Source organism: Aedes aegypti, chromosome 3 (genome assembly GCF_002204515.2).
Source record: "Aedes aegypti strain LVP_AGWG chromosome 3, AaegL5.0 Primary Assembly, whole genome shotgun sequence".
Classification (NCBI taxonomy): domain Eukaryota; kingdom Metazoa; phylum Arthropoda; class Insecta; order Diptera; family Culicidae; genus Aedes; species Aedes aegypti.
This window is the reverse complement of record NC_035109.1, coordinates 284483289-284499945: the sequence shown is the minus strand read 5'-3', so window position 1 is coordinate 284499945 and position 16657 is coordinate 284483289. Positions and strand designations below refer to the sequence as shown.

General features: G+C 37.5%; 1 protein-coding gene across 4 annotated transcripts; it reads left to right on the top strand.

The window, feature by feature from the left end:
- Positions 1-789: 789 nt before the first annotated feature.
- Positions 790-16657, top strand: LOC5572366 (endophilin-B1). 4 transcript variants are annotated; one of them, XM_021849594.1, is made up of 7 exons: positions 798-1136; positions 8869-9302; positions 9369-9432; positions 12549-12584; positions 12790-12980; positions 14918-15095; positions 15337-16657. In XM_021849594.1, exons 1-7 carry the CDS (start codon positions 1059-1061, stop codon positions 15445-15447), a joined length of 1092 nt encoding a protein of 363 aa, XP_021705286.1. In that variant the 5' UTR covers positions 798-1058; the 3' UTR covers positions 15448-16657. The 4 variants fall into 4 exon arrangements, with proteins under 4 accessions (XP_021705285.1, XP_021705287.1, XP_021705286.1 ...); XM_021849593.1 differs by lacking the exons at positions 14918-15095; positions 15337-16657 and adding an exon at positions 13182-13778 and having other exon boundaries at positions 790-1136; XM_001660269.2 differs by lacking the exon at positions 12549-12584.

The window sequence follows — 16657 nt, the reverse complement described above, 5'->3', positions numbered from 1 at the left end:
ACTGAGAAAAAAAAGCTTGTGCGCATCAATGTGTGTGCGACACTCGACGTAAAAATACGGTTCCTTTGATTGTGTTGTTTTCGCTGTACTGTGAGCAAATGCCATAATTGTGCGGTCAAAGGAATTGTGTTCATATGTTTGGGCTGAGTTTTGATGACGAACAATTAATTTTAAAGGAAATTAGTATATTCCATCATGCTGAAGGAATAGAGGGAGATGCCCGTAGATCTATATATTCTAGTAAAACATTTTATTATAGCGTTGATATATTGTGTTTTAACCATTCAATACATCACAGTGAGTCGTAAGTTGTGAGACGAATCTGGAAACTGATTGCAACGGAGTTGAAAACGATACGACGGATTGAGAATACGCTAAGATGCATTTTCTTTGCATTATTTCCAAAAACAGATAAAGATTTATCAAAATGTTATTGTACAATGCTAAAGCCGTTTTGAGAAAGAATTGTTTGGCATCGGTTTGTATCAGCATCATTCACTGCAATAATGGGAAAATTGCAGTTCTCACTGATCAATGCTTAATACGATGGATACTAGCACATAACCCTATTCGTTATTTGCTTACTTTTTCATGCTTATTTTTTATGAAAATGGAGACAAAAAAAAAGTAAATTACATCTTTAGCACGCCATTAACGACAAATCAATGAAACTGATTCGACCTGATACAATTACCCTAACTACAATATTTTTGGGGTGTGCAGCGGTGTAAATTGAAGCCCTTGCGGTACCACCCTAATCTGCGATCGAAGCTATCGCAAAAAGGAGAAAAATAAAAATCAATAACAGTTCGCTGTCAAACGTTTTTCATAACACACAAAGGGAGAGAAAATTTTTGCATCGGCCGCATAAAACTTTCGGAAAACTTTAGCCCACTTTTCTGACCTCGGCGGTAGTTTCTTCCGCAGTTCCGCTGCTTTGTGTTGTGTTCCGATCGTTATCATTGCATCTGTCTGGAGGTGGTGAGTCAATCATCCGCACCAATCGTGATTGACCGTAGGCGGCAGAGGATTTTCTAGTCACAGGACAATAATCCAGGATGAACATAAAAATGCCAGATTTCGACGTGAAAAAGTTCGTCAAGGATGCGGGATCCACACTTTCACGGGTGGTTCAGGTGAGTCCAGCTTGGTGGGAAGCTAAATTTTTAAATAGCCCATGAAATCGGTGCCAAATTTTCTACTTCGATTTATCGATTTGTTTGGGTACATCGTCCATCAATTTCAAATTACAGGGCTGGTAGGTAGTCTCTTTTTAGTGAGTTGGTCACTATTTTCGTGGTCTGATGATAAAGATACTAAAGACAGGGTCAGCTTTTCTAACTCAACAGCAATAATGTTTCATAGATGCAGATAATTTGATAGGAAATCAAAATGTCTAGGAAAAATCCCGTCAAACTTTTTGGAAAAATTCGGGTGAATATTTCGTAGACATTCAAACGAAAAGTATGAAAATTTTACTTTTCATTTTTTTCGGACTAAATTCTGGCATCTGGATTCTGAGCCTTTCTTAGCCAGCTGATTGGATTCCGCGGCTACGAAGCAAAGCCATGCTGAAGGTTTCTGAGTTAGATTCGTGTCAGGCCAGGATCTCTTCGTAATGGAAATTTCCTTGACTTCCCTGTGTATAGAGTATCTTCGTACTTGCCACACGATATACGAATGCGAAAATGGCAACTTTGGCAAAGAAAGCTCATTGAACACTAAGCTGAGATGCAGGCTCTGTCCCAGTGAGGAAGTAATGCCAAGAAGTTATAACGTAAAGTATGCAAATTTTACTATTTTTTTTTCGGAGAGAATCTCCTTAGGAAACGAAACAAAAATAAATGAACAAATTTTAGTGAAAACCAGTACAGTATGAATTGCTAGTAAACTTTCTACAGTGATTTTCGACTGTAGAAGGAATTTTCAACCCCCCTTCTGACAGGATCCTAACAAAACTCTTTCGGAAGGCAAACCAGAGACTCTCAGGAATTCCAAGCAGATGTTATTCAAAGAGTGTCAGAAACTCGTTTAGGAACTTTGAAGTTGTATCTTTCACTTGCTTCTGTCTTTCACTCTTAATCAGTGCAAAATCAATCTCACTTACAGTATTGGACAAAACATATGCAACTTTTTCGATTTTTTATACAGAATGACCAACTTTGGTAAGCTAGATCTCAGTTATTTATGGACCGATTCGAATAAAATTTTCACAGAACATCAGATATAACTGGAATTTTAACATATTGTTTTGGAATATTTTTTTCAATCACGAGTTTATAAGTAATAACGGTTTAACTAAAGTGTAATTTTCGACGCAAAATTCAAAACTATTTATTTCAAAATCTGATAGCCCTACTCAAAAACTGTCTTCAGCAAACTTGTTCGCTAAAATCTACATCTTTGCAGAAGATACCATAAAGCTGTTTCTTCAATATATTTAGTTATTTCATTTATAAAAAATCGTTACTTTAGTCAATCCGATACTGCTTTCAAACTTGTGATTGGAAAAATCACTCAAAAATATATGTTAAAATTCAAGTTATGTCTGATGTTCTGCCAAAATTTCATTCAAATCGGTCCATAAATAACCGAGATATGGCTTACCAAAGTTGCTCATTTTGTATGGAAAATTGAAAAAGTTGCAAATGTTTTGTCCAATACTGTACAGTGTACATGCCTTATGCCAAATTAGTTTGGTCAAATGCCATGATATGAGACTTGGTACATGCTATATGCGTTGAACGTTAATCAGGTATTGTCCTATAAATTGAACTCAAGGGATTAATAGCTATGGAACGACTGCAAGACAACCGCGTTTTAAAGAAGAATAATCAATAAAGTCAGCACACTTTTCACATCAATCATCTGCATTTAAATTTTGTATAATCGTCCCAGAGGCGTCGCGTGGCCTAATTATCAACATGTGCACTTCTAATTTATGTTGAATTCGTTGTTGAACCTAGGTTGAAACTGGCGCAACCTGTTCTGAACCACAGTTTCAACCCCAACCCGATTCAAGTTCGACCGAACTATAATTTGCTTGACGTTGGTTTAGTTATGTGCTGATAACCGACCCAGTTCCTAAAAACGGAAACAACATTAGTGTCATTTTATATATGTCATTATTAGGTATACCTTGGATTCAAACCATTTTTTTCTAAGGTAATAAAATGTATAATCAATCTTTACTAACCTTCGTTTTCAAATATAATTTTTTTCTAGCCTTTCAGTTGATTAAAAACATTTATGATTGCAGATGCTAATCGAGTCGTTTAGTTTTATTTTTTCACTTTTTCAATTTCAACGATTAGTCATCATTATGGAGAAATTGTAAAATTGCATATAAAAATAATTCAAATTATGCGGGTCATCAGTTTCGATTTATAAAGCACTGGATTCTAACTAATATTGCAATATAGAGTTAGTGATCATAACCCACATATTTTTACATAAAATTATTACAAGATCGTTCGTTTCGTGTGCTTGGTGCACGCATCAAGAAAATTGCTCGCTTTTTAACCACACCACAAGCGTCATACTAACGATGACGGTACGGAGGGCACGACCGCTTTTGAATTCATTTTCTGATTGACCATCACAAGTACCACCGCGCTAATACTGTATGCTGGAAGCGAGGTTCTTAACCAGTATTGTACAAAAAAAACGCGCGGGCCCTGAGTCTCAAATTTACAGAAACTTCTTACCGTCAGCCGTCTAAAAAACTATAAGGGTACATCCCTATGCGGTTGTACGAACTGGTGACGTAGGACCACGATAGTTAATTCAACTGAATTTGATGTCGTTCTTGTTGCTCGTTTTGACTTCATACTGTTTTCAGTGCTCGAAACTTTCGTAAATACTTATGCATATAACGATTTGCAGCCAAGTGTACGTTTAATCATGTCCCAAATATACATTATCTTTATCCGATGAATTCGTCATATTTATCTTTGAAAATGTGAAATTTCACTTCAGGTTGTATGATCATTTTGAAATTATATTAGTAACCTCCTATGAAATATATGGTAGCATTGGAAAGAACAGTAGTGATTGAGGCTTGTTCAGCATGCTGAAGCAAAATCTAAGTAATTCTAATTAAATAATATTTAACAGCAATGTGTCTATAGGAAGTTATTCGAGGATTATAATGAAAACTTCAGTCATCGCTTTGTTGATCTTATGGTTTGAGAGAAACATTATTCATTGCTTGGCACTGTGATAAATAAAGTCGGAAATATTACTCTGTTAACTCTCTTACACACATTTGGTGGCCCTGAAAGAGCCAAAGGCTTTGTTAGCTCGGATGCTGTCATAGATGAATCGCACTACAGGATGTTATCAGTTGATTGCCATGGTTAAACGAAGAATCCCCAACGCAAGTGTAGAAATTTGTATAAGTTCTCTGCTTATATTGTCGCACCGCCACCAAACCGGATCGCGCCAGTGAGACTCGCGACGCGCCTCAACTCGCGCGATTTTGAAATCAGTTTTTTAGTGTGGCGCTGCATTCTTACGATTTTTATGAACACAGCGCACTATTCACATATTAGGTAGCTGCGACGCACGGGGCCCGAGAAAACAATTATTATAAATAAATGTTGGTTCTGATTTCTACCGGATACATAATAAGACGAACCAGTTGAATGTTTCGTGGCACACATCAGCAACAGGTATTAGATCACACGGCTGAAGTCGAAATCTGAAAAAGTTTGAAATCTTGAGCGATACCACAAGCCGGACGCTCGATTTGTCTAATAATAGTAGTAATGATGCCTAACGGGCTTGATTCTTGACTGCACCACAGATGAGTTCATCACGAGCCGAAATCTCATAAACCAGATGCTGATCAACAGCTCAGCAGGCTTCTGGCTGCGAGGTGCTCCTCGCTAAGCAGGTTCGGTGGAGCTCTTACCAGCTCGAAAGCGAAAATGGAATGAAACCGAATCTGGCGAAGGAAGCATGCTTTAAACTCTTAGATTAGCAGATCATGCTCCTCCCATTCGTGCTCTTCTCTTCTAGTCGACCAATCTGGAGAATGGGTATGTTCCAATAATGTGTTGGGCTTAGAATTACTTGCGAAAAATTATAATGCGTGAGAAATTGATCAAACATGAATAGTTGGAATGCTTGACATTTTCTAAATATTCTCTAGTTAGCTATTGATAATCAATAGTTTTCTTTAGTATGAAGGTGAATTTCTGATTAATGGGTGCCAAAATGATGAAAATTGTTCAATCAGAATTTCTCTTCAAAACCATTCTAAATATGTCGCAATTTTGTTACATGTGATAATTTTCATAATCGAAATGCTCCCATAAAATATGGCAAATCAAAGACACTGTTGGGAATGCCACTCTAGTTTACAATCGTTGTGAAATGTTGAGCATTTACCCCGACGGCACTGCAGCAGCGTCCACGAATAGTCTCAAATTGTCGTGCCATCAATTATTCATAACAAATTAAACTTTATACGAAGCTGCGAGATTGATTGAGGAATATAAGATGTAATAAGGTCGGAAATATTATTCCTTCAACTCTATTCCACAAATTAGATGGTCCTGACAAGGGCCAATGGCTTTCTTAGCCTCGATACGGTCAGATAAGTAGCACTACGGGATGTTATCACATGATTGCCATGGTCAAACGGGAAATTTGCTTATACGACGAACCAGCTGAATGGTTCGTGGCGTGGATGGCGCACAACAGCAACGGGTATTGGATCCCCGGGCACAACTTGAAATCTTGAAACGATGCTCACTCTTGAAATCTTGAGCGATTTCACTAGTCTGACGTTCGATTAGCAGCAGCTCTTCGGATCAGCAACTCTGGGGGCTTCTGGTATTTGGCTCCTACCGGGCTTGCTTCTTGACCACCAATTTATCACGAGTCGAAATCTATGAGCGCGGCAGTAGTCCGCCGCTCGGAGAAGCGCCCAAGCCATCATCATCGCCGCCGCAAGTCAATCTTGCGTCTTGCTCTTCCGACGACACAAATTGGACTGTGACGCGGGTGCAAAAGCAAAGCGAGAATGACTCGCCCAATCGTGTTCACAGTCCGACCGCAAAAAGAAGACTGAGGGAAGAAGCAGGGACCCGTTTGCTTTTATAGTGGGAAGCGATACCGTCGAAAAATGCTTGAACGTGATTGGTTGTATAAGAAAGGGGTCAACATTTATCAAATTTTCAATAGTTAAACAACAAAATTCACTTATCGGATATATTACTAACGATGCGTAGATACATTTCTGATAGAATGATACTACTATCGTAATAATTGGTTCATAAACAACTGAGTTATTAACGTTCAAAATCTCTCCTAATTTCGTTACATGTCTCATTTTCCGTACTTTTAAAGTGCACCCCAATATAGAAAACAAAGACGTAGTCCTACGTCAAAATCACGCCAGTACTTCACACCACAAGCGTGGTGATGTTGAAAGCGCGAAGGAAAAAAGAGAGCAAGCAAAATGGATCTCTCTCGTGGATTGATTTGTCTCTTGTCTCCCCACCGCTCGCTCGCACAGATTGATGTGGCAAGACTGTGCACCGTCCAGAGTTGACGCTTTTGCTACTTACACACTGGCATTTGTAGTGCAAAAAACATTCTACCACATATACAGAATTGTGTGTACGACGAAAAGCAACGCGTCTCCCGATGAGAGTGCACACGTTGGGTTTCATCGTCACAGCAGTAACGTGTAGCGTGGAACAAAGTGTTGCGTAGCATGCATCGCACTGAGCGCGTAGGGAAAATTAGGGCACAGATCTCGCGCCGCACCAAACAGCTTTTGCATTTAATTCGAATAGCAAAAATATAACAACAAATATTTTGAAAGGTGAAAATTGCGATGATCAATGATAAAGATAATTGAAATAGGCTAAATTTTATTGAGAGAATTAAAGAATCGTAGTAATTGTAGGTTGTTATGATGAACGATTTGCCACCTGTGCAGTGCACATGTTGCACATGTGGACGCGACGCCTCTGAATCGTCCATTATGCCAAACGTCGATTAGGCCAAACGTTTATTATGCCTATTGTATTTATACCTAACGCCCGTATGCCTAACGTATTTATGCCTAATATCGTGTACCCGATTAAATTTTAACATTTCTTTCCAACCTCTTGGATCGACTACGTTTTATAACGAATGCTTGGACAAAGCATGTTGCACAATATTGATTGTTAAGAAATAGTGATATTGGCGCTAATTCCCTAGCCTTTAAGATGAAGATGAATCGAAGCCAAACCTTAAAATTTCAATAGTACAAATCTAGAGAATCAGATAGTGGTTCAAGCTGAAAACATGATCGATTGGTCGCCAAAAATGGATGACTAATCGATCAAAAATTATTGTTGGAAAAGAAGAAAAGAATTGGGCATTTTTAGGTGACGAATTGTTGCTGAGTGATTCATTTCAATAAATCGATTACTGAAACGTTCAATTGAAAAGTACATTTTTCATACATTACAACTACTTATTGGCCTGATTTCTAACTACAAGCCATTCATGGAAATCATGTCTTACTCCGGAACAGTGCCTCAGCTGACGTGATGCCTAACGGCGAATACAGCTTAAACAAATAAAGTTAGAGAATAAAAAAATATATCACGCTCTGGGATATATCTTTTGCAACCAACGAGAACATCGAAATCCTTGTGAAGAGAAGTGTGTTCAATTTGTATAACTACTCGTCTTCTTCTTCTTCTTCTTCTTCTTCTTCTTCTTCTTCTTCTTCTTCTTCTTGGCATTAACGTCCTCACTGGGACAGAGCCTGCTTCTCAGCTTAGTGTTCTTATGACCACTTTCACAGTTATTAACTGAGAGCTTTCTTTGCCAAAGTTGCCATTTCCGCATTCGTATATCGTGTGGCAGGTACGATTATACACTATGCCCAGAGAAGTCAAGGAAATTTTCTTTACGAAAAGATCCTGGACCAACCGGGATTCGAACCCAGACACCTAGCCTAGTTATATATATAACTACTCGTGCGGAACCCAAATGGCTGATAGAGCTGATTGTTAACCTTCTTTCTAGTACCTATTTGGCGATATTGGTTTGCAAAGACAATTTGCGTACCTCTTTTCTGCAATTGCATACACTAGTTGGTTCTCCCTGTTATATTTACTATCCTTGATTGATAAACAAACACGTTATTTTTTTCCTAAATTCTCTAACAGAGTTTGTCCCTTCGGAAGGGAAGTAAAGCCGTTGGTCCCGAGATGAACTAGCCCAGGGCTAAACATCTCGTTAATAAAGTCAAACCAACCATAAAGCAACATCTTATCATTGATCCCACTAACTTTTTTGATAATTTTAGTCACTAAAGTCACTATTTGTTTGCTACTAGACCACTTCTTCTTCTTCTTCTTTGCATTACGTCATCACTGCGAGTCTGCTTCTCAGCTTAGTGTTCTTATGAGCACTTCCACAGTTATTAACTGAGAGCTTCCTTTGCCAAAGTTTCCATTTTCGCATTCGTATATCATGTGGCAGGTATGATTATACTCTATGTTCATGGAATCGAACACATACACCTTCCGCATGGCTTTGCTTTGAAGCCGCGGACTCTAACCATTCGGCTAAGGAAGGCCCATCGACCACTATCAGCCCTGAAATTAGGGTAAGCAGGGGCAAGCTAGTTCAGTATTATTTTGAGCACAATTTATATTTCATTAGATGACAAGCTACTTGTTGGTTAAACAGATAACAATAACTGTCATTTCTTACTTGTTAAAATTAACAATGTATATTCCTGAAGCAATGCATTACATACAAACGATGTATAATCGGAAAAGGAGCAATATAGATCACCTTGTTTTGTTAGAGCCATTTATGTAATATGTTTCATCTATATGCTTACAGTTGACCGAGGAAAAGCTGGGCACATCGGAGAAAACCGAAATGGATCGCCACTTTGAGCATCTGAGCGAACGGTCGGACTGCGCCCGGACGTGGACGGAGAAAATCGTTCGGGACACGGAAGCGGCACTGATACCGAATCCGGCCAACCGGGTGGAAGATTTCATATTTGAGAAAATCGAGAAACAGAAACCGAAAAGGCTGAGTAACTTGGAATACCTGGGGCTGGACATGATCGAAGGAGGGGGTGAATTTGGCCAGGATGGCGCGTACGGCAGTGCGCTGATCAAGGTCGGGCAGGCCGAGCAAAAGCTGGGCTCGTGTGAGCGTGATTTTATCGGATCGGCCGGTATGTGTTTCATTCAGCCGCTAAAAAAATTCCTGGAAGGAGAAATGAAAACCATTACGAAGGAAAAGGGTATCCTGGAAAGTAAGAGGTAAGTGAGTTTGGCGAGGGGAGGGGCACATTACGATTATTGACCGGGAATTATTTAATATTCTAGGTTGGACCTTGATGCATGCAAGAACAGGGTACGAAAGGCAAGAAGCATGTTGGGGCAGCAAACGGTGAGAGATCTTACTTATTACTAACCGTTATAATGCATAAAATTGTATAAATTGGAGATTAAAATGCCGAATACCACGATGTAAAAAAGTGGAAATTAAATGTTCAAGCAACTGGATCTCAGCGAACTGTGGACTGATTTTCGTTTTCAATGATTTTGGACCCATCATCTTTCTTAATAAATTTCACTATAAAACACAAATTTCAAAAGAAAATTCGTTTTGAATCGGTGCTTCAATACGTGTGACTCACAATTCAAGTAGGGGCCACGATTAAAGCTGTTATTATAAATATGTTTGTACATTAAACATAATTCTTTTGAATGTCTTGAAAACTGATATTTGATGGAGGTTCAAAATCGTGACCTGAAAACATGAGATAGATTTGATTTACAAAAGTAATACTCTGCATGGTGTTTCTATAACTAATAATTGATAATATGACGAATTTTATTTTACGAAATTGTAGGTTTTTAATAAAAATATTTTTTATAAAAATGTACCTGTGCGGGGTGACTTGCAACACTTTATTCCTAAGCAATTTAGAGTTTTATAAAAGTGAAAAACTTTTGTGTTAGGTCTACATTATAATCAAAAGAGTAAAAAATCATCGATCAACTACAAACACTTCTTAAAAATATTGTTCAGTTAAGATTTTGGACCTTGATAAATTAACGCCTCTTTTCCTCATACAAAAAAAACTTAATTATTTTCTTACAAAACCGTATTCAAAATGCTCTTGTACTGGTTCGAAGGCTTTAAATACATGCATAACAATACTTAACAAGTGTGGCTAATAAAAAATATCAACATTTTGTTGGCAAAAACAAAATTACCATTGAGTGTTGCAAGTCATTTGAATAAATTTCACCTTTTCTATGACTTTTGATATTCAATCTTCTGTCACGTCATTCTGTAGGCGAGCCAGTCATTAAAAGTTCTACAAGGTATTTAGATTTTTAGATGACGTTTAGATCATGGTTTTGGTTGATTGAAGTTGAAAAGTGTTGCAAGTCACCCCGTTTGACGGTACTTTATTCTGTGCAAATTTCATGTTCAGAGAGAGGTAACTCCATAATAGCTTCAGGAACGTTTTAGCAGTGGAAGAAAATCTGCTGCTCAGCTAAATGCTCAATAAACGCTATCGTGAAACGGGGTGACTTGCAACACTTTTCAACTTCAATCAACCAAAACATGATCTAAACACGTGTCAAATATACAAATTGCAACTGCGAAAAGAAAATCGGTCCATAGGTCGCTGAGAACCAGGTACATTTAGTTCCCAATTTCCTAACACGGTATTCCACGTTAAGTTTTTAAACACGGTATATGGTGGATTGATCATACGCTAGGTTTGAGTACAATCATTATATGTATAGTCTAACGGATAGAAATTTCGGAGCCAACCAAACATAATAGTTTAAGAAAGCTTGAATTTGTGGGGGCAGTATTGTGACTGGTTAATATGTTGATTATCAATCAATAAGAAATGTTTCTTATTCTGGTCAAACTTGCAAAGACTTCATTGGTTATTATATCTTTTTTTTATGTACCGTAAAACGTGGTGAATAGAAAAAGTGAGGCGAATAGAAACAAAGCGACCTTCAGTTAAAAATGCGACTATTATGTAAAAATGAACTTTAAAAACTTACTGAAATATTTGTTTTCCATTAGTTCAATAACAACAGAGTATCGCTAAACTATTTTCAAATTTAAAATTTTGCTACATTTCTCATTAAAAAAAACAAGAAGAAAATATTGAAATTTCAATCATTTTTGATAGCTTGAAACATCCGCCATTTTGGCTGAATTCAAAAACGATCGAAAATTGAACTTTGTTTTAAAAATTTTATTTTTTTTCTTCACTAAGTAAAAACATTTTGATATTTCTTCAAGATGCACTTGAAAATGTGTTTATTTTTTCATTAAAATGGAAAAAGTATTGATATTTACTGAACAGTGTTTCTATTCGCCCCATTGCGGGGTGAATAGAAACATACAACATTTTCATAAATATTTGTACGATATAATTTTTATTTTTTATCAAATAAATGGTATTCGCCCCATTTTACGGTACCGTAAATTCCGGCGAAATTGATAAGTAGGGTGAAATTGATCACCGTGTCACTCGATTTTATCTCTTCCTAATGGAGCACATATTTCAATGTAACCTGCAATGATAGTGTGTTATGAAGTTTTTGTGTTAAAGAATGTTTATTTCTATGAAAATAATGTAAAATTACACAATCATGTAAGGTGCAGGATTGACAAACATCCATTAACCAGGATTTGAACATGGTATAAGCCTGAAAGTTTGTGAGGCTGCTAGAGATTTATCCTCAAACCATATTTCACAACCAAAACTTGTTCCAATTTGCTCATTTTTTGGAAATAATTGAATTTTTGTTAGATACCAGGAAATTCCTTTGGAAATTGCATACATTTAGGCGTTTTCCGCGTAATGTAGATTTGATTTAATAACTAACAATAATTGCATTGATTAAGTGATCAATTTCACCCCGAAATGAGATATTCTGATTTTTTATTTTAGAGATATTACTTAGCATTAAAATGGAATTTGTTGGAAAATTTACCTATATGAGTCAATGAGGCTCCCCTTCGTACTTGTTTTCCTGCATTTAGTTGTTTGACATTGTCAACATTAGAGAAAAGAGACAAGAAAAACCATGAAAAATGATCAATTTCACCCGAAATTATGGTATGAAGTGAATATACGCCATTATGTTCATAAATATATTAAAAAAAAAAAAAATTTTCACAGTGAAAATAAAATGGGCATTCAAGCAATTAATTGAACTTGTTATCAAGTTACCAGAATTTTGATCAGGTGTTCTCGTTGTCCAGTGCTCAGGAATTGCTATTCATTAGACTGTAAATATAGTGACTCTAGGTTCCAGCGGTAAGAGGAACAATGTTAATATTCTGGCAGATATGTAATTTCAATGAAACCTTCTTGACTTGAGGACATCATTCAGGCAACACAGGTCGCTTAACTAAACGTGCATGAAATAGCCATCTCAGATATCTACTAACTTGCACTAACCTAACCGCACCTTATCTTTTACCTCCTCTGTTTTCTTGTAACGTTTAACTGACAGAAGGATGGAATTTCTCCTGAGGCAGTTCTGGACCAGGTATAGTTAGTAGTTATACCATTTCAGCTGTAGATTCATAGAATGATGCTTAAAAGCGTAGCAATTATGTAGTAGAATCTCATTCAACGACAGTATTCTTTGTTTTGATGTAGATTAAGAAAATGCACGTTAACACGCTTAAATTTGCATGCATAAATGAAAAAGAAATCACCCAACTACATACATTATATTCGGGCATTTTCAGGCCGAACGAGACCTCCGGGTAGCGCAGTCAGAATTCGATCGGCAGGCCGAAATTACAAAACTCCTGCTGGAGGGAATCAGCACAACGCAAGCCACTCATCTACGACATCTACATGCCTTCGTGGAATCTCAAGTGCGGTACTACGGACAGTGTAACAAAATTATGAGCGACCTACAGCGCGAACTGGCCAGGTAAGTGTCCTATTTGTGTAACTCAGTGTTTAGATATCCATAAACTAGCCGCCAAGCTTCCATGTCTAGTCCACACCGCACATACTATCACCCAGCTTAGGACTACAGAAAAGTCAACTTAACTACTCTCTTTCTCTCTACAAATCGCCTTCTTCCTCTGTCTGCTAATCCATCGCGGAAAAATATCTATCAAACCGACAGCATGCGTCCACCAACGCCCCGATTGCGCGTTAACAGTGAGGACGTAGACCTCACTAGTGGACCTCCCTATCTAAGCTCGTCTCAGCATCAGCTCTCCGTACAACTACTGACACAAGGCAGCAACTCACCTTCTAACCAGCAATGGCAACAGCAAACGATTACACTGCACGCGATGGCCGAGGAAGACATTCCCGTGGCCACAGTTCCTCAAAAGTCAAAACCAGTCCCGGCATCGTTTTCCATCGTCGATGACAGTGTGATCGCCGAGCTGGTGGCCAACAGCGATCCCAACGACATATCTGTCCTTTAAAATGTCTTAAACCCACTTCCTAGCTACAAACATCTTGAAGAATCAAAACTTGATGAGCTTTCTGAACTCTGTCCCCTTCGGTCGACTGAGACAAGTGAAGTCTTTCTTCCTAAAGACTGGAATAGGGTTGTCGTTTCCACCTGGAATTTGACTCGTGTGCTTTCAATGTGCTTGTTATAGCTAACTTTCAATTTGTATACATTTAAATGTGTTTTCAAATTTTACATAGATAGGTAGTGACGGTTTTGAACAAATTCAATAGATTACTAGTATATAAGAAGAATTTCCTGTAAAGAACAAAATAGACAAAAATTACAAAATAGTTTTTCAAGGTGATAGTTTAGCCCAGAGATGGCCAACGTACGGCACACAAAGAAGATTGTAGACTTTAATTATCACCTTAATGGTTTCGCATTATGCGTTTTACACAGTGCATTATGTGCTTTGACGAATCGTAATTCATACCGATCTGTTTGCTTCGATGCTGGTATTTTCCGTACTGGCTACGGTAGTATACCGTGGACGTACCATATTTGACACGGTTAAGGTGAAGATGAATCGAAGCCAAACCTCAAATTTTCAAGAGCACAAATCTGGAGAACCGAACACTCGTTCGAGCAGAAAATTTAATCGATTAATCACCACCAGCTAGTGACTAATCGATTAAGTTTTCAGTTTAAACGGATATTTGGTTCTCCAGATTTGTGCTCTTGAAAATTTGAGGTTTGGCTTCGATTCATCTTCACCTTAAGGAAATTCAGAATTCAAACATTTGTCAAATCGTCAAAATCTGTCCGATTTTGTCGAAATTTGAAGCTATGCTAGCTCAACTATTATAAATTTACAGAAAAATCAACAAAAGTAGATTAAACGTTTTTTTCTTCATGTTTTGATGACTTTTTGTGGACTTTTTTTTGGGTTTATTCTACGAGTGGCGTGAGGTGACAATTGTCGGTGTCATATAGCGAGGTGACAATTCTCGACTCGAGTGAAGTGACTCTTCATTTGATTTACACGGCGAGTCACTCCACTCGAATCAAGAATTGTCACCTCACGCCACTCGTAGAATTAACCCAATTATGTTCCTTAAAGATATATTGAAACGCACGCGCATCCTGCTCCGATAAGTTGAATCCATAGAGTAAGACTGAAATCTTAAGAATTGCTCTTAGAGTTGGCTTTTGCAACATCTGCTGATGGGCCAGGGATAATAATATTTTCATCAACATACAAAGTTACACACCTTTCCCCTTTAAAATTGCCTCCTCTTACTACAAATACCCTGCAATTATATACCTAGTAGTGCGTTGCTGTCCTTGTTACCTAGTTGCTTTGCCACTTAACTTAATAGCTTCCCCCTGATAGAAGTGATTGGTGGAACACATGCTCGAATTAGCTCGTATTGAAAATGCGCCCCCCTTTGCAGTTTGGGAGGTCCACAGCCATACGTCCCGGTGGCAGGCTACGAGGACGATGAGGCGAACGGTCTCTCCGGCCGGGTGAACAACATCGAACTGGGTGTCAATCCTGGTTACAAGCGGGCACGTGTTCTATGCTCGTACGATGCCAAGGACGGCACCGAGCTGAATCTCACCGCAAATGAGGTACTTTCATTAGGCAGCGTCCATTAATTACGTAACGCTAAAATTGGAAAATTTTGACCTCCCCCCCTGCGTAACGCTCTTTTTAAAGAAAAATTTCAAATTTTTGTATAATCCGTAACACTGGAGCCTACTCCCCCCCCCCTTCTTCTAGAGCGTTACGTAATTTATGGATGCCGCCTTAGATAACGATTGCTAAATTTTCTACTTAATACAAAATATGCTGATTCCATTATATTTGCAGGTTATCTTTGTTTGTGAGTGCAATCCGTCGAACAGCGATTACATGAATGGCAAGCAGGGCTTACTCAAAGGATTGGTACCAAAGGCATTTTTGGAGTTGTTGGATGATTAAATGTTTCCTATTTTGCGATTAATTTTAGTGTATACTATGCTGAAGTAATTTTTCAGTGTCAACTTAATGGGGGAAAGCCAATTTAAAAATGATTGTTATATACCCACTATTGCTTCAAAATATTTATTTGGAGTTAATTTTTGAACGAATTAAATCATTACGTTACGATTAAGCCTATGTTCATAATAATTAAGTATGAATTACTACGCCTGGTTGCGTGTTTAATTGATGATAAACACAGAAATAGCTAAACAAACTTTTACAAGCGAATGTATTCTCATTCCCATTTAAAAATATTTGACATGTTGCTTTTGGCCACTTAAACAAACATAGCTACTTAGCGCATACGGATTTTATTCTGAAAGTAAGACGTTTTGCTGAAATCGTAACAAAATAATTAAAAAAAACAGCGTCTATTATGTTGTGAATACAGTTTCGTCAATTAAAGTTAGCATACAACAAGAAAAAACGAATTAACGACTACAAAACAAAACAACAATGAGAACAATAATATTAAACGGAAACACACAAACACATTCCTCCTTGCGAAAATTAGGAAAAACGAACAACGCCCATCTCCTCAATCGAGGAAATAATTTTGTTATTGTTGTGTATTTGTGTGATTTGTACACACCACGATGATATTCACGGCTCATATTATGCGTTGCACAGTGAAATGGATATCTCAAAATAAGACATTTTATCGTCTATCGTAAGCAATTGTTGCAAATGAGAAACGCATAAAAGAAAAGACATATGTACTCATACTCCTCTCTCTTGAACATTGTTTTATCATGTAAACTGGAACCTGATACTAAAAAAAAAACAAACAAACAACGTAATCATATTGTTTCTCAGAATCTCGATAATAATCGCTATTGAAAGGATGTTATTTATTAAATCTAATACCGCATCTAAGCTATGATATATCTATATACTTAAACTCAAAAATATCAAAATGAAATAATAACAAATCAATGCCATCAACGGAACCCACTGGAGTTTGACGATTGCATTAACGAGCAAATAAATAAAATTTGAAAACAAATAAAAGACACGGTTGATGAAATGGTGAGAAAAAATGTGCAACCTATCGCTTCCACTGATCATGTTAAAATATATCGAAAACTATTTTATCTCGTTAGTCTGTACCTTTCCGGACATTGTGCATGTTTGAATTGCTATGAAATAATAAGGCAAAATAAAAGAA